This window comes from Pseudophryne corroboree, chromosome 6 (genome assembly GCF_028390025.1).
Source record: "Pseudophryne corroboree isolate aPseCor3 chromosome 6, aPseCor3.hap2, whole genome shotgun sequence".
Lineage (NCBI taxonomy): Eukaryota > Metazoa > Chordata > Amphibia > Anura > Myobatrachidae > Pseudophryne > Pseudophryne corroboree.
This window is the reverse complement of record NC_086449.1, coordinates 163,176,922-163,197,890: the sequence shown is the minus strand read 5'-3', so window position 1 is coordinate 163,197,890 and position 20,969 is coordinate 163,176,922. Positions and strand designations below refer to the sequence as shown.

Sequence of the window (20,969 nt, the reverse complement as noted above, 5' to 3'; positions counted from 1 at the left end):
GTGCATTTTTTTTTTTTTTCTTGTCATCAATATAGATTTATTAAGGGATTGTAAAGGGTGGGAAAGGGGATACAAAAAAAGGGAGGGGAAAATACACCAGAGGATCATTTAAAAAAAAAAAGTCTTCTTTGATTTAAAACTTAATTGCATTACTCCACACAGATATGGTAAACTGGTTAAAGTTTGTGAGTGTTGTATTAATTAGTTATTAAATGGTCATTCGTATATTTGCTTCACTGTTACATATAACCCCCACAGTGCAAAGACCGTGAGAAATAGCATGCTCTTTAGCACAATAAGACCTTATACATTTATATAAAGATTAGTCAAAAAGTCTAAATAAGTTTGAGCCTTCACCTACATGACTGAGGTGGTTTCACATGTGAGTTTGCCCAGTGTTAGAGAACCTAGCTGTGTTCCTTTGCCAGGTCTCAGAATGCGAGTTTACTGAGGGGGGAGAGGATTCTTACCTCAGTAGGAAGGTTGGAGTACGAAGAGTTATTTGAAAAATACATATCTTGTGTGCAGTTTGGTAAGTGGTGCCAAGTTACAGTTTCTCTTAGTGACCAATACCACATACCGTACACATGATTGGCTAGGTGAGTGTTTATATACAGAACCTGTGCCTACCACTGTTGTGAATGTATAAGTCCCTGTATCTCCCGTCAGCCACAGTCTATCAGGTAAAGCTGTGACTTGTAGTTTCACATCGGCTGGAGAGCCACAGAGTGCCTGTCTCTAGTTTAAGTGAACAATACAGTATATTTATGTTTACCATGTACACTGATTTCTTTTTCTTTTCAGAGGGATCTCTCTGGGCACAAGAACATTGTTGGTTACATAGACTCCAGTATTAATTCTGTGAGCAGTGGAGATGTGTGGGAGGTGCTGATCCTCATGGACTTCTGCCGAGGTGAGGCTTCGGAAATATGGGGCTCACCCTGAGGGTGGAGCACAGGTTAATAATCCGTAAGTGTCCATGGGCAGGTGTGAGAATCAGTTGCTTTTGTTGGGCATCAGGGAACCACCATACCCTTAGATTTAGGGCCTAATTTAGAGACTTACATAAATATCAAATTAATGCAACTCTGATGTTTTCAGAACTGAGCATTTGCAGACCTGGTCCTGAGATGTCACTCACAGTGCCCCAAAAGCTGCAGCATGACTCACATGCTGCTGGTGTTTGGGGGCGGCAAAGAGGAGCGTTCCAGAAAACGGGGTGTGTGCTGAAGACGGTGTCCTCTGACGCTGCTTCACTGTCCCTGGCAGCGCGATTTAGCTGGACATCCCGAGTAACCTGAGGGGTGATCCAATTTGGCGACTTTTGAGGCGTATCAGAGAAGCCAGCAGGGGGCGCCTCCAGTTGCTTTAGCTGATATTCGCAAGGCCGCTGCGCACAAAGATGTAGCAGCTGTGCAATTAGCCTACATCTCTGAATTGGATGTTACAGTAAGGGCACCGGTGATGTATGTAGAATGAGGGGAAGTGGCTCCACATACAGTAGGTTCTTACAGCAGTTTACATGAATGGTGACATTAGAGCCACTTTCTAATACCCCACACAAATGGCAAAACATTGAGGGGTATATTCAATTAGGGTCGAAAACTGCCGTCTGTCGAAAAGATGGCAGTTTTTGACTTTTTAAGGTCGCTTAGTGATTCGACCTATTCAATCCCTGCAGTTTTACTTCGACAAGTCGTGGAATTCAACTTGTCGAATAGTACGTGAATCGGCGGTATAGCTGCCGATTCACGTACTTCTGAGTGAAACGGGGCCAAATTCGACAGGATTTGGCCCAGTTTCTGACCATCTCAGTCAGACATAAAAAAATGTCGGACTCAGATGTGGGACCCAGAGGAGGAGAGGGTGGGGGGAAACGGGGGGAGAGCCACGGGCATACAGGGGAGATCAGCACTACAGCACATCGCTGCAACAGGATGTCTCACAGCCGCGCCGCTCACGGCAGCGTCCACCCGGCTCAAGCAAGTGAGGTCACGCTTGCTGGAGCCGGGTGGACACTGCCGTGAGGTCTGGTGGCTGTGAGACATCCTTCTGCAGCGCTGGTGTAGCGCTGCTCTCCTCCGTCTGCCCGCGGCTGTCCCTGCTGGTCTCCCCCCTCTCCTCCCTCTCCGGTCCCTTATCTCAATTCGACTTTTTAAAAGTCAAATTGAGATGAGATTGAATAGGGGTTGTCGTATCCATTCCAACAAATGCATGTCGGAATGGATCCGACCCTAATTGAATATACCCCTGAGTCTCATACTTGATGACTGAGCAAATGGATTGATGTGTCAATACGTCTGTACAGATACATGCCTCTAATCTATATATCCACGCATAATTATATTTGCTGAATGTAAGTGTGATATTTGCTGGAAACTTAGCCATTTTTCCTCCCTAGACTCTAAACTAATTAACGAGCTACACTGATGGAAGAGAAAGTGAAACCGTGGCAGCAAAATGATTATTCTGAGTTAGTGTGTGCATTAGTGGTGTACTGTTACAATCGCATAACGAGTACACTTGCATATTGTGTAGAGACTCCGCATTGTTGTGTGAAACTCGTGTTAAGAGTGGAGAGAGGTATTTTTATCTGATGATAGGGCATGCACATGCAAGTAAGTCCCAGTATCACAAGGGGGTCCAGATGTCCAGTTACCGTACCTCCAGTACTATTTTATGGTAGCGCCTATTGCCTATTAGAGGCATCACTCCTTTGTCTAGTGTTAGTGCAGTGTTCTGTTGAGTGTCTGCCGTTTGAACCATAGACACCAGTGAATATTTTGGGGGCAAATTTTTGTAGCTCTCACTGGGTGCAGCTGACTTCGGATTTTATTACCTTCGCTTTACATGTTATTTAAGTTAATAGACAAAGTCACAGAAAATAATTTTAGGGTAAATTATAAATGCAAAGAACAGAATGCTGATGCACTTGGTGTATACTGCTTAACCTTAAGTGGTTCTCCTAGTGCCCAGGAGGTCCTTTATTAAGGCTATGTATTGGTTAGGTCAGTCAGTGTTCTCCCCAGGATCAAATTCACGGATCTTCTCCTTCCCTTTTTTATTTTCTTTTTCTTTTTTTACAAGTCACCTGACACTATCCTGCTTTAGGTATGTGACGACCAAAATCAGATTAGTGCTGCACTTATGTTACCCTGACAGGTACAGTAACCGAGATCCCTCCTCCATCTTTAAGTGGCAGGGCGCTGTTTAGATGGCGGGAACATTGCAAAAAGTACTGTCTTAGCATGCAGTCCTGCGTCTCAGTGTTCATTGCTAGACACCATTATATCTGCGTCAAGTCAGCAAGTGGTTAGTATCTTTAAAAAGATACCAAGCATATTTGTCGCCCAAATTTGCATCGGACAAATTAGGACAACATATTTGCCGGTTCTTTCAGTGTGTACCCACGATTACATAGTCCCTCAAGTCGCATGCGTCAACTTCTGGTTGGCTGTGCTGCACGGCCAACCAGAATATATTGTGTACGATGCGGCATTGTACATCGAGCTGTCGTCCCCTGCATCGTGCAAGTGTGTTTGCTCGGCATGCTGCAGAGTCCCATTGCACGTCGGAACTGCCAGGGACACATCCCTCTCGTGGACCTGGCCTTAGTTGCATTCGTTTGATATGTGACACTTGTATATCTGTGTGCAACTGAGTCTCTATCTGTATATGAAGCACTACAATTGCAGGGGATGGGGGTTTTTCATGCCAAGTTCTGTTGTGCTTCGTATACAGATACAGACTCTGAGGTATTCAGTTAAGTGCTGGCAATAATTAGACAGTGTATTCAGATGCGGGCATTTTCGCATGTTTTTTTTTATTTGTTTTCTCTAGCATCCATAAGGGATATTGGGGAAATCTAGTACGATGGGGTATAAACGGGGCCAAAGGAGCCGGTCCACTTTAAATTTCTTCACTGGGTGTGCTGGCTCCTCCCCTCTATGCCCCCTCCCACAGGCAGTTTAGAAAAAAATGTCCTCAGGAGAGGATGCACATCTCTGCAGCTCCTGCGAGTTTTCTTCAATTTCTTTTAAACTTTTATTATTTTCGGTATGCTGTTTGGGCAACAGCGTACCTGCACCGTGGAGGTTAGGGGGGGATGGGGCGGTCACCGGCCTTGCGAGGTGCAGAGCTGCTTCCCCCGCTGCAGGACCACCGTCCTGAGAGGTTGTTTGTTCAGCAGGGTACTGCGCCTTTGCTGTCACAATCACAGCACGCCGCACACCCCTAACACTAGCCTGAAGGTGTTGTCTTTGGTGAGTACATACCGGGGTCCCCGCTAGGGGAGTACCCCGGTTCAAAGTACGCGGGCGCGGCATACGGGATCCTCCTGGGGAGGTCCTGCTAGAGCCCCCTGTGTTGCCTGGCTTATATTAGCTTGAACTAGCACTTGTGCAACATTTTTAAGCCACACAGGAGACTTTGCCAGTATAAAAATCATTATAGCTCTGGCGCCATTGGAGGGGGAGGAGCTAACAGAGCAGGACCATAGGCATTTTGGTGCCATCCTCTGCTTAATGCAGCCACAAACAGCACACACAGTGCTTCCTGCCTCACAAGACACGCTGGAAATCTGGTACAGGGTGTAGCAAAGAGGAAGAGCTGCTATTGTACACAGTCTGTGTCCTCTACAGGACAAAATTGACTAGTATTTGCTGTGTTATAGTTAGCTGTCAGCCTCACTGGGGCAGTGCAGCTAGGGGTGTGCTGGTATCCTCACTGTGTGTCTCCTCTCACATACAGTAAGAGCAGGCTTGCAGAGTAATACTGTCTGTGTGTATGTGTATGTCATTGTGCTTACTGTGAAACATGGGTAAACACAAACTGTGCAGTGTATGCCACCTCTCCATTGTCATCTGATTATGGTTCTTATGAACAATGTAGCCAATCTTCAGAAATCAGTGAAGGGGTTGGGGGAGAGGGTCCAGAGCCCCACTGGCTAGGGTCTCTTAAAACTATGATGTCTGATACAGTATGTCATCCCAGCTCACTGCTAATGTACAGAAAACTCAGCTACTACTGACTAAGCTGTTGCAGACTTAGCTACTAGGGCAGATGTTACACAGCCCCCTTCTCTCATGCAGGTCCATAAAATGCCAGATCCCACCCGGGAATTGGAAACTGATCCTTCCCGGGTGGGATCCGGCATTGGAGACTCTCCTACACCTTTTGGCTGGCTGGCTGTCCGACCCGGCAATATGCTGGGTTGGTTGCCATAGTGGCGGGGGGCGGAGCAGTCAGCGGGAGCCGAGGTGGCGGCGGCGCTGGGAGATGAGCTCATCTCCGCACGGCCTCTCCCTTTCTAGTAAACGGGTCCCAGGTCGCATCGACCCGGGAATCCGTTTGTGCAGCCACTGACCCGGTATTCAACCCGGGAATAACACTGCTCATAACCCGGGTTGAATTACCAGGTCAGGCGACCCGGGAATTTGGACTTGGCGCTTTCACACCGCACACTGACCCGTGTCGACCCGGCAATATGCCAGGTCGATACCAGGTTATTTGTGCGATGTGAAAGGGGTGTGATACAGATGAGGATATACAGGAGGCTGGGGCGGACTTGGATCCCGTTAGTTGGGATTCAGATTCTGCTCAGGGTATTGAACCCCTAATTTTGGCTATACGGGACGTGTTAAAGCTCCCTCTAGAGGACGCTGCGTCACAGCAGTCGTTTTTCTTTACACAAAACCAGCCTAATGTCACTTTCCCTGATTCTGCAGAGTTAGATGACCTATTCAAGTTAGCCTGGAAAAATCCAGACAAAAAATTCCAAGTGTCCAAAAAGTTTTGCGCACGTTCCCATTTGCTCCTGAAGGCAGGACGTTTTGGGAGGAACCCCCAGGGGTTGACGTTATCAGTCTCTCGACTGTCTAAAAAAGGCGGTGCTGCCTGCCCCGGGCTCCTTTACCATAAGGGATCCTGGGGACCGGAAAATAGAGACTACGCTAAAATCTATTTACATGGCAGCAGATGTATCGCAAAAGCCGGTCATAGCTGGATGACCCATGCCATTCATACGTGGGCTACTCAGATTCAGGAGGGCCTCTCGGGGGCTATGCCCCTGGTCACTATGGTGACTCTCCTCAAGCACACTCAGGACACTACACGCGTCCTGTGTGACTCGCTCAAGGAGATGGGAAATATTAATGCTAGAACTTCTGCCATGGCACTGTCGGCGTGCAGGGCTTTGTGGTTGAGTCAGTGGATTGCGGACGCAGAATCAAAGTGCAGTGTGGAATCCCTTCCCTTTTCGGGGGAATGGCTCTTTGGGGTTGAGTTGGATACATGGATTTCCACAGTAACGGCTGGGAAATCCACGTTTCTCCCCTCTGGGGCCCCGCCGGCGAGACGCTCCTACACGGGGCTGTCTGTGCAGTCCTTTCGGTCTAACAGATTTCGAACTAAGGCCAGAGGTGCCTCAGATGCCACTAGAGGCACCAGAGGTAAGTCAAGAAAACCTCCAAGCACCAGCTCTCAGGACCAGACCACCAGTTCTGCTTCCACTAAGACCCCAGCATGACTGTGCCCGCCCACCCCGAAGGGATCTCAAGGTGGTAGCTCGGCTGCGTCACTTACAGCAGCCTCTGGGAGGCTTCCTGCCAGGATACCTGGGTCAGGGATCTCATTTCTCAGAGCAACAAGCTGGCGTTCGACGGTGCTCCTCCCCAACGATTTTTCAAATCAAGCTTACCACCTTTGGAGGATATGCAGGTTACGTTGCAACAGGCCATCCAAAAGTTGGTCCAGTCCCACGTCATTGTTCCAGTACCAATACCACAACAAGGCAAGGGTTACTACTCCAACCTGTTTGTGGAACCGGCCCATTTTGAATCTCAAGTCCTTGAACCCTTTCCTGAAGGTTTTAAAGTTCAAAATGGAATCCTTGCGAGCAGTAATTGCGGGCCTGGAGGAACAGGAATTCATGGTCTCCCTGGATATCAAGGATGCCTACCTTCTTTTTCTGATTTGGCCACCTTATCAGGCGTACCTGAGGTTTGCCCTGCTGGACGATCACTACCAGTTCCAGGCCCTGCCCTTCGGCCTGTTCACAGCTCCAAGTGTATTCACGTAGCTGATGGCAGAGATGATGTTCCAACTCCGGGTCCAGGGGGTTAATGTGGTCTCTTACCTGGATGATCTTCTGAAAAAAGCAAGATCCAGGGAGCTGTTATTGCTCCATATCGGCCGCACTATCCATCATCTGTCCCACCGTGGGTGGATCCTCAATTTAGAGAAGTCCCACCTGGAGCCAACTCAGCGGCTCCTGTTCCTGGGGATGTTGCTGGATACTGTGGTACAAAAGGTGTTCCTACCAGAGGACAAGGCGAGAACACTTCAAGAGATGGTCCGAATGCTGCTCCGGCCTACTTGCGTGTCCATCCTTCTTTGCATACGATTGCTGGGAAAGATGGTCGCCTTATACGAGGCAATCCAAAATGGGAGGTTCCATGCTAGAACATTTCAATTGGATCTCCTGAGCAAGTGGTCCGGATCACATCTGCAGATGCACCGGATGATTCGGCTGTCACTTCAGGCCAGGATTTCCCTCCTATGGTGGCTGCCGTCCTCCAATCTGTTGGAAGGCCGGAGTTTCGGGATTCAGGATTGGACCCTCCTCACAACAGATGTGAGTCTGCGAGGATGGGGAGCTGTCACCCAATGGCGCAGTTCCAGGGCAGGTGATCAGCCCACGAAGCCCACCTTCCGATCAACATTCTGGAACTTTGGGTGATCTACATTGCTCTGCTTCAGGCCTCTCCTCTGCTCACGGATCACGCAATCCAAGTTCAGTCGAACATCGCCACAGCAGTGGCGTACATCAGTCGGCAAGGAGGGACAAAAAGCAGAGCCTGCATGCATGAGGTGTCAAAGATACTCCTCTGGGCGGAAAGAAATGCAAGAGCAATGTCGGCAATCTTCATTCCGGGTGTGGACAACTGGGAAGTGGACTTCCTCAGTTGTCACGATCTCCACCCAGGGGAGTGGGTACTCCACCATCAGATGTTCCAGCAGATCATCCGCCAGTGGGACTGCCCACAGATAGACATGATGTCTTCTCAACTCAACAAGAAGCTTCACTGGTATTGCTCACGAACCAGGGAGGGCAGTGGATGCATTGATGCATTGATGTCGTCTTTACCTTACCAGCTGGTCTACCTGTTTCCTCCGATTCCGTTGCTCTCAAGGGTGCTCAAGCGAATCAGAAATCAAGGAGTCCAGGCAATTCTGATTGCCCCGGATTGGCCTCAGAGGGCGTGCTACGTGAATCTTCTGGACATGTCCATCGTAGACCCTTTGGCCTCAACCGCTAAGAAGCGATCTTCTTCAACAGGGACCGTTCGTCTACCTGGACTTACGGCGACTTCGTTTGACGGCATGGAAGTTGAGCGGAACATCCTTGCTCACAAGGGCCTTTCCAAAAAGGTTATTGCTACCATGGGAAACAAATAATTTGTCTAGTCGTTCTGCGTGTCGCGCAACCTGGGAAAAGGCTGCCCTTAGTTCCCGTAAACAAGAGCAGTGTATCTCCAAAACACCAGAATAACTAAGCGAGCAAAAAGAAATTTTGTTTACGGGTACCAACAGGCGCCTCGGTGTGATGTACATCAAAAAATGCTTGTATGCAGAATAATGAACAATGAAACAAAAATCATAAATACAACCCTGAAAAGTCGTCTTGGAAGTCCTATTCTTATTCCTCACATTCGTTCCTCTTATTGTAATAACATGAAAAATAGAGGAGAGAGGAAATCCACATGTGCAGTACAGTAATTTAATAACATGTAAAACACACACATAAAAAAAAGGACATTCACAGTGACAGGGTTGCAGGTAAAATGTGCAGAAAGATATCCAAATGTGGCAGCCACAACGAGATATGCAAACTAATTACCAGAAGGTTTGAGAACCCAAAAAGGTCCTCAAACAAGTTCTTTAATTTTCAAGGTCCACCCGGGCAGGAGCTGGAAAAACCTCTGGTTCTCAAGTAAGCAGACCAACATAAGGACTGACCGCAGATGGGGTACGCCGACGCGTTTCTACTCCTATTCCTGGAGTCTTCTTCAAGGCTAAGTCTTGAGAACCAGAGGTTTTTCCAGCTCCTGCCCGGGTGGACCTTGAAAATTAAAGAACTTGTTTGAGGACCTTTTTGGGTTCTCAAACCTTCTGGTAATTAGTTTGCATATCTCGTTGTGGCTGCCACATTTGGATATCTTTCTGCACATTTTACCTGCAACCCTGTCACTGTGAATGTCCTTTTTTTTATGTGTGTGTTTTACATGTTATTAAATTACTGTACTGCACATGTGGATTTCCTCTCTCCTCTATTTTTCATGTTATTACAATAAGAGGAACGAATGTGAGGAATAAGAATAGGACTTCCAAGACGACTTTTCAGGGTTGTATTTATGATTTTTGTTTCATTGTTCATTATTCTGCATACAAGCATTTTTTGATGTACATCACACCGAGGCGCCTGTTGGTACCCGTAAACAAAATTTCTTTTTGCTCGCTATTGCTACCATGGTTCAGGCCAGGAAACCTGTGACCTCAAAACACCATCATCATGTCTGGAGAAGCTATGTCTCTTGGTGCGAGGAACGCACGTATCCACCTGCATAATTCCATTTGGGACGTTTCTTATGTTTCGTGCAGGCTGGTTTGGATAAGGGCTTGCGTCTGGGTTCCATTAAGGTCCAGATTTCAGCGCTCACCACTTTCTTCCAGACGAAATTGGCAATGTTGCCAAAAGTTCAGACCTTCTTGTAATTGGTACTCCACATACAACCTCCTTTTGTGCTGCCTACGGCACCCTGGGATTTGAATGTACTTCCAATCCCGTACTTGGGGGGTCATTCCGAGTTAATCGCTAGCTGCCGTTGTTCGCTGCGTAGTGATTAGTGGAAAAAACGGCTAATCTGCGCATGCTTATGCACATGCAGGTACGAAGTCCTTTGTGGTTTTGCACTGGTTCTAGTGACGATTCCAATCGCACAGGAACGCAAGGAGATTGACAGGAAGTGGGAGTTTCTTGGTGGCAACTGACCATTTTCTGGTAGTGTTTGGAAAAACGCAGGCGTGGCCAGGAGTTTGCTGGGTGAGTATCTGACTTCATTACCCTGTCACTCCTCGCAGCAATCATCGCACAGGATAAGTTACTACAGGGCTGGTCTTGTTTTGCACAAAATGTGTTTGCAAGCGCTCGGCTGCACAGGCGTTCGCACTCCTGCAAAGCGAAAATACACTCCCCCGTGGGCGGCGACTATGCGTTTGCATGGCTGCTAAAAACTGCTAGCGAGCAATCAACTCGGAATGACCCCCTTGGTCTTTTACGAGGACAAAGCGGAGATCCGGACTAGGCAGCAGTTCCTGCCGAAGGTTGTCTTTGCATTTCACCTGAATCAACCTATTGTGGTTCCGTCCAGTTCTGACACTTCTGCTCCTCCGGAGGCGTTGGATGCTGTGCGAGCCTTGAAGATCTATGTCAAACGGACGGCTCTGATCAGAAAGACTGATTCCTTGTTCGTGTTCTATGATGTGCAGAAAAAGGGTTATCTTGCTTCAAAGCAGTCTATTGCTCGTTGGCTTAGGCTTACTATCCAACAGGTCTATGTGTCGGCAGCATTACCTGTTCCTAAGTCTCTGAAAGCCCACTCTTCAAGATCTGAGGGCCCTTCTTGGGTGGCTGCCCGTGGAGTCTCGGCCTTGCAACTATGCCGAGCTGCTACCTGGTCGGGGAAGAACACCTTTGTGAAGTTCTACAGGTTAGATACCCTGGCCAAAGAGGATACCCAGTTTGGGCAGACAGTGCTGCAGCAGTCTCCGCACATTCCCGCCCGTTCTGGAAGCTTTGGGAAGTCCCCATCGTACTAGATTTCACCAATATCCCTTATAGATGCAAGAGAAAATAGGATTTTAATTACATACTAGTAAATCCTTTTCTCGTAGTCCATAAGTGATATTGGGCGCCCGCCTCAGTGCGTTGACTTGTCTGCAGGTTCTGTGTTATGTGGTTACCTATTCAGCTGTTGCTGTTATTGTTATCAGCCGTTGCTGGTTGTTATATGTTCGTGGTGTGCTGGTATTAAATCTCACCACTCTTTGTTATCATGTTCCTTCTCTCATATATGTCTTTTCTCCTTCGGGCACTGTTTTACCTATAACTGCCTGTGGGAGGGGGCATAGAGGGGAGGAGCCATTACACCCAGTGAAGAAATTTAAAGTGCACCGGCTCCTTTGGACTCAATTTATATATCATATATCATACTAGATTTCCCCAATATTCCTTATGGACTACGAGGAAAGGATTTACTGGTAGGTAATTAAAATCCTATTTTCGCCCTTGCCGTTTGATTTTTTATTTATTTTTTGTTGAATCTGCATGTGCGAAAATTGCGCCAAAAACTGGCAAAAACACAGTGAATTCGCCAAAACACATGTATCAGCGGCGAATTTGCTGATAAACGTGCTTTTTGCCAGTGCCGGATTTTTCGACGAGACGAAAAAATGGCACGGGCATTGAATAGGTCGAATGTAAATTCGACCTAAAAACGAGCAAAAAGTGCATTTTGGCCCAAAAAATTGCACTAACTGAATAACCCCCTCAGATTCACACACAGATACACAAGTGCCCCATATCAAATCAGTGCAGTCTCAGGAAGCGGTTTTGGCACTTCTGTTTGTAACTAATGGGCACATAAGTGATAAAATTTGTGAATGATAAAACTTGTTGCGTATGATAATTGGTGCTCCAGCCAATCAGCTCCTAACTGTAATTTTCCAAACCCATGACAGGAGCCGAACACGTGACAGTTGGGAGCTGACTGGCTGGAGCACTATTTACCATACGCAACGAGTTTTATCGTTCACAACGAGTTTTAGCACTCATTGACAAATGAGCCCTTGTGATTCAAATTCGGGTGAAAGACGCTACACCGCTCTGGAGTATTGCCACTAGCACCCATCTTTTTCTATTTCTCCCCCCAACAATAACTAGCTGAAACAGACCACTGGTACTATCCCAAGCATTTGTTCTTAATGTCTGCTTTTTTCAAAGTGTTTGGGCAGTCAGGGTTAGCTGAGGAAATGGGCATTCATAGCAAGTATATTGTTTGGTCAGCAATATTTGTTCTTTTAATCAACTACAGTATTTTTCAAAACAAGTTCTGTTCCTGCATAGTGTAGTGTATGCCGCTGATGGTACTCTTCGCCAATGTCTTTCTCTCTGCTACACATGGATATAAAGGACCACAATAATGAATCTCTCACTTTTTACAGGGGGGCAAGTAGTAAATCTAATGAACCAGCGTTTGCAGACTGGATTCACAGAGAACGAGGTTCTGCAGATCTTTTGCGACACATGCGAAGCGGTGGCTCGCCTCCATCAGTGCAAAAGTCCCATCATCCACCGGGACCTGAAGGTACGGCGTTATCCCTGCTTCATGATGTCATGCACCTGATTCCAACATGTACTGTGACTCTATGGAAGCCGCTTTCTCTGAATTGCTGCTTTGTGTTGCGTGCATGTCTTGTTTTGATTCTGTCTGTATGTCTTACCGCTGTATGTGTGTGTGTGTGTGTGTGTGTGTGTGTAGCTACTGTGCACTGAGTTGGTTCTTCCTGTATTTTTTTCTTTGCTACTTAATTCCCTTTATTTACCACTTCTAAACCCTGAACACTGTCATCTCTCCAGGAGATTAACAAGTCACATGTGTGGTGGATTAGTGCATTAATCGTTTGCTCTGTCAGTGCTACAGGCTTGGATTGGCTTTCTGCTTGCTTGAAATGTGATAGTGACACAAATTGTGACGCTCGGGACTGCTTTCTGCACTCAGTCAGTATAGGGCACTGTTCATGTCTCCCGTGCCATGTATCAGTAACACAAGTAGGTTGTTGCGGGGGAAGTTTAGAAGAATATCCTCCGAATTGTTTCAACTGGACCCTACCAGAGCTTTGTGAAAAGATATCATAACACTAGGTGATTCATCGCGCCCTACGAGCGCTCTTCACACCGTCGTAAGGGGCTATGCCCCCTTATCCCTTGCACGTCCTTGTGGCGTGCAATATTTGTATTATATGGAGTATTACCTCCAATCATAATTGTGTGAGTGGTTAAATATTGCACGGACAAAGGGCATGCGATGGTTAAGGGGTCGTAGCCCCTTGCAACGGTGTGAACAGCGCACGCAGGGCCTGATGAATCACCTAGTAGTGCTGTGGTTTGGGGAGTGGCGGGTGTGGGGGAGACGCGGATGGGGAGGGGGTCCGGGGGTGCCACGGATGTGAGAGGGGTAGTGCGGGTGGGGTAAGTGCTGGTGCGGTGGGGGGGGGGGGGGGGCGGGTGCCGCGGGTGGGGGTCCGGAGCCATCGCAGGTGGGGGAGGGGCAGGTGCGAGGGTGCTGCGGGTGGGGGAGGGGGTCCGGAGCCACCGTGGGTGGTGGAGGGGAGGGGGGTGTGGGTGCCGCGGATGGGGCCCGGAGGTACTGCAAGTGGGGGAGGGCCAGGCAATGCTTCTCCTCCTGTAAGCAGCTAGGCTGCTGTCCTCCCTTTGGCAGTGGCTCTCCCAGAGACTTGCACAGCAACCAAGCAGCCAGTCACTATTGTTAGCGCTGGTGTCCCAACGCACCGCATTACAGGGAAGAAGATGCACTCAATAAACTACAGCTCACAGCAGCCCTTAACGCCTGAATGCTTTGTCGCTAAGGGCTGCTTGGAGCTGTAGTTTATTAAGTGCGCATACTTTCCTGTAATGTGGCGCGTTGGTACACCGGCACTAACAATAGTGACTGGCTGGCAGAACTGACTGACTCGCTGAATCAATGTAAAAGGTGAAAGTGACACTGCACACCCACTGCACTGCACAGCATTGTCGTCTTTTACATTGATTCAGCGTCCAGACATTACCCTCCGTGATATCACCCAATCTATCCGTTTCATTAGCCATCTCCAGGCTGCCCGCCCAGGTGCTGTGTTGTGGAGTCAGGGCCTCTGGGGATCGGAGGCACTCCTGTGACATCACGCGCAGAGGAGGCTCCGGGGCTCAGAGAGTATGCGGCGCAGGGATGGCTAAATTTAGCACAGCTACGATCACTTACACTGACATGCGGGGGGACGCCCAGCACACGACTAGTCCGCCCCGCATGTCAGGTCACCCCCCCCTCCCACACACACAAGTACAAAAGCATTGCACAGCGACGATGCTTTTGTACTTGAAGAATAATTCCCAGCCAGCGCAGCTTCTGCGGCTGGCCGGGAGTTACTCGTCACTGCCTGGGTCAGCGCCCCCTCCCGCCTGTCAATCAGCCAGAGGTGATCGCTAGGCAACGACAGCCGTCGGCTGTTCGCCATGCGTCGGTGCACTGCAGCGCCAGCGCATGTGCAGGTCTGACCTGATCGCTGCGCTGCGATGAACTGCAGCGAGTGATCAGGTCAGAATGACCCCCATAGGACGTTGCAGTAAAAGGTTTTTCTTTTCCCCCTATCTACAGCGCAGAGCCTTGCTGCAGAAGCAGGGGCATACCCTCCAGCTGCACCTTTTTGGCAGGCACAGTACCTTTTTTCTATGGTCTGTACTGATTTCTGGCTCTCCAAACTTCCATTGAAAGTATAGAAAAAGGGGCGTGGCCACGCCACTAAACCCGTGACCACACCCCCTTTTCGAATTTGTAGCGATTTTTATGTGTTAATTGTTGGAGGGTGTGCTGCTGCAGATGCGGTGGGCCTATTTTGGGGTGTGGACATGGAGCGGCAGCTCCATCAGCCCCATTTTTAATCCTGCTCTGAGAACACACAGCAGCCAAAGGGCAGAGCCTCCCATTGGATGTAACCTGTGTGGGAGGTCGTTTCTCGCCCAATCAACTGTGGACTGAGTGTGATAGACCTGCTGTTAACCCAATGAGAGCTCCTAGCCACTCCCAGCGTTATCCACACAGTCACAGAGTGACAGATCTAGCCTAATATATAGGAGATGCTATTGGATATTTTATGTACAGGTTTCTGACTATGTTTTGGTTTTACATGTAACCTTTATGCAAGCGACTGTCCTCTGTTATCAGTCTATTTAAACTCTGCAAAGGTCTCTGCAGCGCTTCCATTGGCGTTTCTGTAATGGGTGCAATGTGTGCTGTGCACATACTGCACCCATGTTTTAATACTTACCTTTCCGGAGTCCCGCATGAGGCGCTGCATTCACGTCAAAAATCACAGCCAAAAGGGCTGGCACGCATGCAAGGTAGTAATCAGTCTTCGGAACGTGGCGGGCCTGCGCATGCCAATTGTCCACAGTTTACTGTGCCGTGGAGAGGAGGGGGCCTACCCAGAGACTGCACATGGGCCCCCTCCTCTGTTAAAACGCCCCTGAGCACTCCATAATAGATTGGGCGATTTTCATGAAAGTGAACGCCCAGAATAAGGTACCAGCAGCTCCCCAGGCTCTCCCCTGCAGTATCCAGGTACAAGACGGGTTAAAAAGAGAGGGGGGCACATAAATTTAGGCGCAAATAAGACTTATAAAGCAGCTATTGGGTAAATCACTTATTGTCAGTGAAAATCCCTGTGTTATATAGCGCTGTGGTGTGTGCTGGCATACTCTCTCTCTGTCTCCCCAAAGGACTTTGTGGGGTCCTGTCCTCAGTCTGAGCATTCCCTGTGTGTGTGCGGTGTGTCGGTACGGCTGTGTCGACATGTTTGATGAGGAGGGTTACGTGGAGGCGGAGCAAGGGCAGATAAGTGTGGTGTCGCCCCCGTCGGGGCCGACACCTGATTGGATGGATATGTGGAAGGTCTTAAATGACAATGTAAACTCCTTACATAAAAGGTTTGATGACGCTGCAGCCTTGGGACAGCCGGGGTCTCAGCCCGCGCCTGCCCAGGCGACTCAGAAACCGTCAGGGGCTCATAAACGCCCTCTATCTCAGATGGTTGACACAGATGTCAACACGGAGTCCGACTCCAGTGTCGACGATGATGAGGCACATTTACAGTCTAAAATGACCAAGGCCATCCGATACATGATTGTTGCAATGAAATTAACCCTGTTAATACCAAGAGGGTTTATATGTTTGGGGAGAAAAAGCAGCCAGTGACTTTTCCCCCATCTGATGAATTAAATGAATTGTGTGAAGAAGCGTGGAGTTCCCCTGATAAGAAATTAGTGATTTCTAAGAGGTTACTGATGGCGTACCCTTTCCCGCCAAAGGACAGGTTACGTTGGGAAACATCCCCTAGGGTGGACAAGGCGCTGACACGCTTATCTAAAAAGGTGGCCCTGCCGTCTCAGGATACGGCCGCCCTAAAGGAGCCTGCGGATAGAAAGCAGGAAGCTATCCTGAAGTCAGTGTATACACACTCTGGTACTCTACTGAGACCTGCTATTGCTTCAGCCTGGATGTGTAGTGCTGTAGCAGCGTGGACAGATACTCTGTTAGACGACATAGATTCCCTCGACAGAGATACTGTTTTGCTAACCCTGGGCCATATCAAAGACGTCGTCGTCTTATATATGCGGGATGCTCAGAGGGACATTTGCCTGCTGGGCTCTAGAATTAATGCTATGTCCATTTCTGCCAGGAGGGTCTTATGGACTCGGCAATGGACAGGAGATGCTGATTCTAAAAAACACATGGAGGTTTTGCCTTATAAGGTTGAGGAATTGTTTGGGGACGGTCTGTCGGACCTCGTGTCTACAGCGACAGCTGGAAAGTCGACTTTCTTGCCTCAGGTTTCCTCACAGCCTAAGAAAGCACCGTATTATCAAATGCAGTCCTTTCGTTCCCAGAAAGGCAAGAGAGTCAGGGGCGCATCCTTTCTTGCCAGAGGCAGGGGTAGAGGTAAGAAGCTGCACCATGCAGCCAGTTCCCAGGAACAAAAGTCCTCCCCTGCTTCCACTAAGTCCACCGCATGACGTTGGTGCTCCACAGGCGGAGCCAGGTGCGGTGGGGGCGCATCTCCGAAACTTCAGCAGCCAGTGGGTTTGCTCACAGGTGGATCTCTGGGCTATACAAATTGTATCTCAGGGATACAAGCTGGAATTCGAAGCGACTCCCCCCCGCCGTTACCTCAAATCAGCCTTGCCAGCTTCCCCCATGGAAAGGGAGGTAGTGCTGGCGGCAATTCACAAGCTGTACCTCCAGCAAGTGATTGTCAGGGTCCCCCTCCTTCAACAGGGAAGGGGTTACTATTCCACAATGTTTGTGGTACCGAAATCGGACGGTTCGGTGAGACCCATTCTGAATTTAAAATCCTTGAACACTTATATAAAGAAATTCAAGTTCAAAATGGAATCGCTCAGAGCGGTTATTGCAAGCCTGGAAGAGGGGGATTTTATGGTGTCGCTGGACATCAAAGATGCTTACTTGCATGTCCCCATTTACCCACCTCACCAGGAGTACCTCAGATTTGTGGTACAGGACTGTCATTACCAATTCCAGACGTTGCCGTTTGGCCTGTCCACGGCACCGAGAATATTTACCAAGGTAATGGCCGAAATGATGATACTCCTTCGGCAGAAGGGAGTTATAATTATCCCGTACTTGGACGATCTCCTCATAAAGGCGAGGTCCAGGGAGCAGTTGTTGATCAGCGTAGCACTCTCTCAGGAAGTGTTGCAACAGCACGGCTGGATTCTGAATGTTCCAAACTCGCAGCTGATTCCTACAACGCGTCTGCTTTTCCTGGGCATGATTCTGGACACAGAACAGAAGAAGGTGTTTCTCCCGGTGGAGAAGGCCCAGGAATTAGCATCTCTGGTCAGGGACCTCCTGAAACCAAAACAGGTATCGGTGCATCACTGCACGCGAGTCCTGGGAAAGATGGTGGCTTCATACGAAGCCATTCCCTGCGGCAGGTTCCATGCAAGGATCTTTCAGTGGGATCTGTTGGACAAGTGGTCCGGATCGCATCTTCAGATGCATCGGCTGATCACCCTGTCCCCAAGGGCCAGGGTGTCTCTGCTGTGGTGGCTGCAGAGTGCTCACCTTCTCGAGGGCCGCAGGTTCGGCATACAGGACTGGGTCCTGGTGACCACGGATGCAAGCCTCCGAGGATGGGGGGCAGTCACTCAGGGAAGAAACTTCCAAGGGCTGTGGTCAAGTCTGGAGACTTCTCTACACATAAATATACTGGAATTAAGGGCCATTTACAACACCCTGAGTCAAGCAGAGCCCCTGCTTCGAAACCGGCCAGTGCTGATTCAGTCAGACAACATCACGGCGGTCGCCCATGTAAACCGCCAGGGCGGCACAAGAAGCAGGATGGCAATGGCGGAAGCCACAAAGATTCTTCGATGGGCGGAGAATCACGTGCAAGCACTGTCAGCAGTGTTCATTCCGGGAGTGGACAACTGGGAAGCAGACTTCCTCAGCAGACACGACCTCCACCCGGGAGAGTGGGGACTTCATCAAGAAGTCTTCCAACTGATTGCAAACCGATGGGAACTGCCACAGGTGGACATGATGGCGTCCCGCCTCAACAAAAAGCTAAAAAGATATTGTGCCAGGTCAAGGGACCCTCAGGCGATAGCTGTGGACGCCCTAGTGACACCGTGGGTGTACCAGTCGGTATATGTGTTTCCCCTTCTTCCTCTCATACCCAAGGTACTGAGAATAGTAAGAAAGAGAGGAATAAGAACAATACTCATTGTTCCGGATTGGCCAAGAAGGACTTTGTACCCGGAACTGCAAGAAATGCGCACAGAAGACCCATGGCCTCTGCCTCTCAGACCGGACCTGCTGCAACAAGGGCCCTGTCTGTTCCAAGACTTACCGCTGCTGCGTTTGACGGCATGGCGGTTGAACGCCGGATCCTAGCGGAAAAAGGCATTCCGGATGAAGTTATTCCTACGCTGATAAAGGCTAGGAAAGACGTGACAGCAAAGCATTATCACCGTATATGGCGAAAATATGTTGCTTGGTGTGAGGCCAGGAAGGCCCCTACAGAGGAATTCCAGCTGGGTCGTTTCCTGTACTTCCTACAGTCAGGGGTGACTATGGGCCTAAAATTGGGGTCCATAAAGGTCCAGATTTCGGCCCTCTCCATTTTCTTTAAAAAAGAACTGGCTTCACTGCCTGAGGTTCAGACGTTTGTTAAGGGAGTACTGCATATTCAGCCCCCTTTTGTCCCACCAGTGGCACCCTGGGATCTTAACGTTGTGTTGGATTTCCTGAAATCCCACTGGTTTGAGCCACTTAGGACCGTGGAACTAAAGTATCTCACGTGGAAAGTGGTCATGCTGTTGGCCTTAGCTTCGGCTAGGCGTGTGTCGGAATTGGCGGCTTTGTCATGTAAAAGCCCATATCTGATCTTCCATATGGACAGGGCAGAATTGAGGACTCGTCCCCAATTTCTCCCAAAGGTGGTATCATCGTTTCATTTGAACCAACCTATTGTGGTGCCTGCGGCTACTCGGGACTTGGAGGACTCCAAGTTACTGGACGTAGTCAGGGCTTTGAAAATATATGTTTCCAGAACGGCTGGAGTCAGGAAGACTGACTCGCTGTTTATCCTGCATGCACCCAACAAGCTGGGTGCTCCTGCTTCAAAGCAAACTATTGCGCGCTGGATCTGTAGCACGATTCAGCTAGCTCATTCTGCGGCTGGATTGCCGCATCCAAAATCCGTAAAAGCCCATTCCACAAGGAAGGTGGGCTCTTCTTGGGCGGCTGCCCGAGGGGTCTCGGCTTTACAGCTTTGCCGAGCAGCTACTTGGTCGGGTTCAAACACATTTGCAAAGTTCTACAAGTTTGATACCCTGGCTGAGGAGGACCTTGTGTTTGCTCATTCGGTGCTGCAGAGTCATCCGCACTTTCCCGCCCGTTTGGGAGCTTTGGTATAATCCCCATGGTCCTTACGGAGTTCCCAGCATCCACTAGGACGTCAGAGAAAATAAGAATTTACTCACCGGTAATTCTATTTCTCGTAGTCCGTAGTGGATGCTGGGCGCCCGTCCCAAGTGCGGACTTTCTGCAATACGTGTATATAGTTATTGCTTAAATAAGGGATATTGTTCTGAGCCATCCGTTGAGTGAGGCTCAGTTGTTGTTCATACTGTTAACTGGGTAAGGTTATCACAAGTTGTACGGTGTGATTGGTGTGGCTGGTATGAGTCTTACCCTGGATTCCAAATATCCTTTCCTTGTAATGTCAGCTCTTCCTGGCACAGTTTCCCTAACTGAGGTCTGGAGGAGGGGCATAGAGGGAGGAGCCAGTGCACACCAGATAGTACCTAATCTTTTCTTTAGAGTGCCCAGTCTCCTGCGGAGCCCGTCTATTCCCCATGGTCCTTACGGAGTTCCCAACATCCACTACGGACTACGAGAAATAGAATTACCGGTGAGTAAATTCTTATTTTTTCCGGCAAGGTCTATGGCAGTGTTTCCCAAACTCGGGGCTTATGGGTCTCTCACATTCCAGACAACAGGGGTATCCCTGCTTCAGCACAGGTGGGTAAATCAGTTAGCCAGTAGTACTCAAGCATGGACAGCCCTGGTACCTGGACTGTGGGTGGACCTTGGGGACTTACTTTAGACACCGGACTCCATTGCTGTGTTTCCTTATCATTATATTGGGCACATGTTCTAGGCTTTTAGCATTTTTTTACACATTCTTAATGTATTGAATCTTTTCCCACCTGATGTCCTGGGAAGTTTTAACGACTGTGGGCCTAATTCAGTAAGGATTGCAATTGCAAAGCTGCATTCAGCAACTTCGCAAATGCAGGAGGAGGTGCATACCTCCTTCTTCCTGCATTTGCATTGCGATTGCAGGACCCATTCTGCACATGCGCACAACGGTTCCTGCCTGCGAATGCGCAGTTCCCCTGACCATCGGGAAACTGCGCTGGGGATTACCTTATATTGCTGCATCTTGCTTTCCTTCTTTTCCACTGTTCTATAAGAGTATTGATGCAGAATACACAGTCACTAGCCTAATATGTAGTATAGACGTGCACACATGTACCTCCTAGCACT

At 48.9% G+C, this 20,969-nt stretch overlaps 1 protein-coding gene across 11 annotated transcripts in view; it reads left to right on the top strand.

The window, feature by feature from the left end:
• AAK1 (AP2 associated kinase 1) overlaps window positions 1-20,969 on the top strand; it is a 221,727-nt gene that overhangs the window by 74,615 nt on the left and 126,143 nt on the right. For all 11 annotated transcript variants that reach the window (XM_063932068.1, XM_063932073.1, XM_063932069.1 and 8 more), the window contains exons 4-5: window positions 805-913; window positions 12,283-12,425. In XM_063932068.1, coding sequence (XP_063788138.1) covers window positions 805-913; window positions 12,283-12,425 — 252 coding nt within the window. The remainder of the gene's footprint in view (window positions 1-804; window positions 914-12,282; window positions 12,426-20,969) is intronic.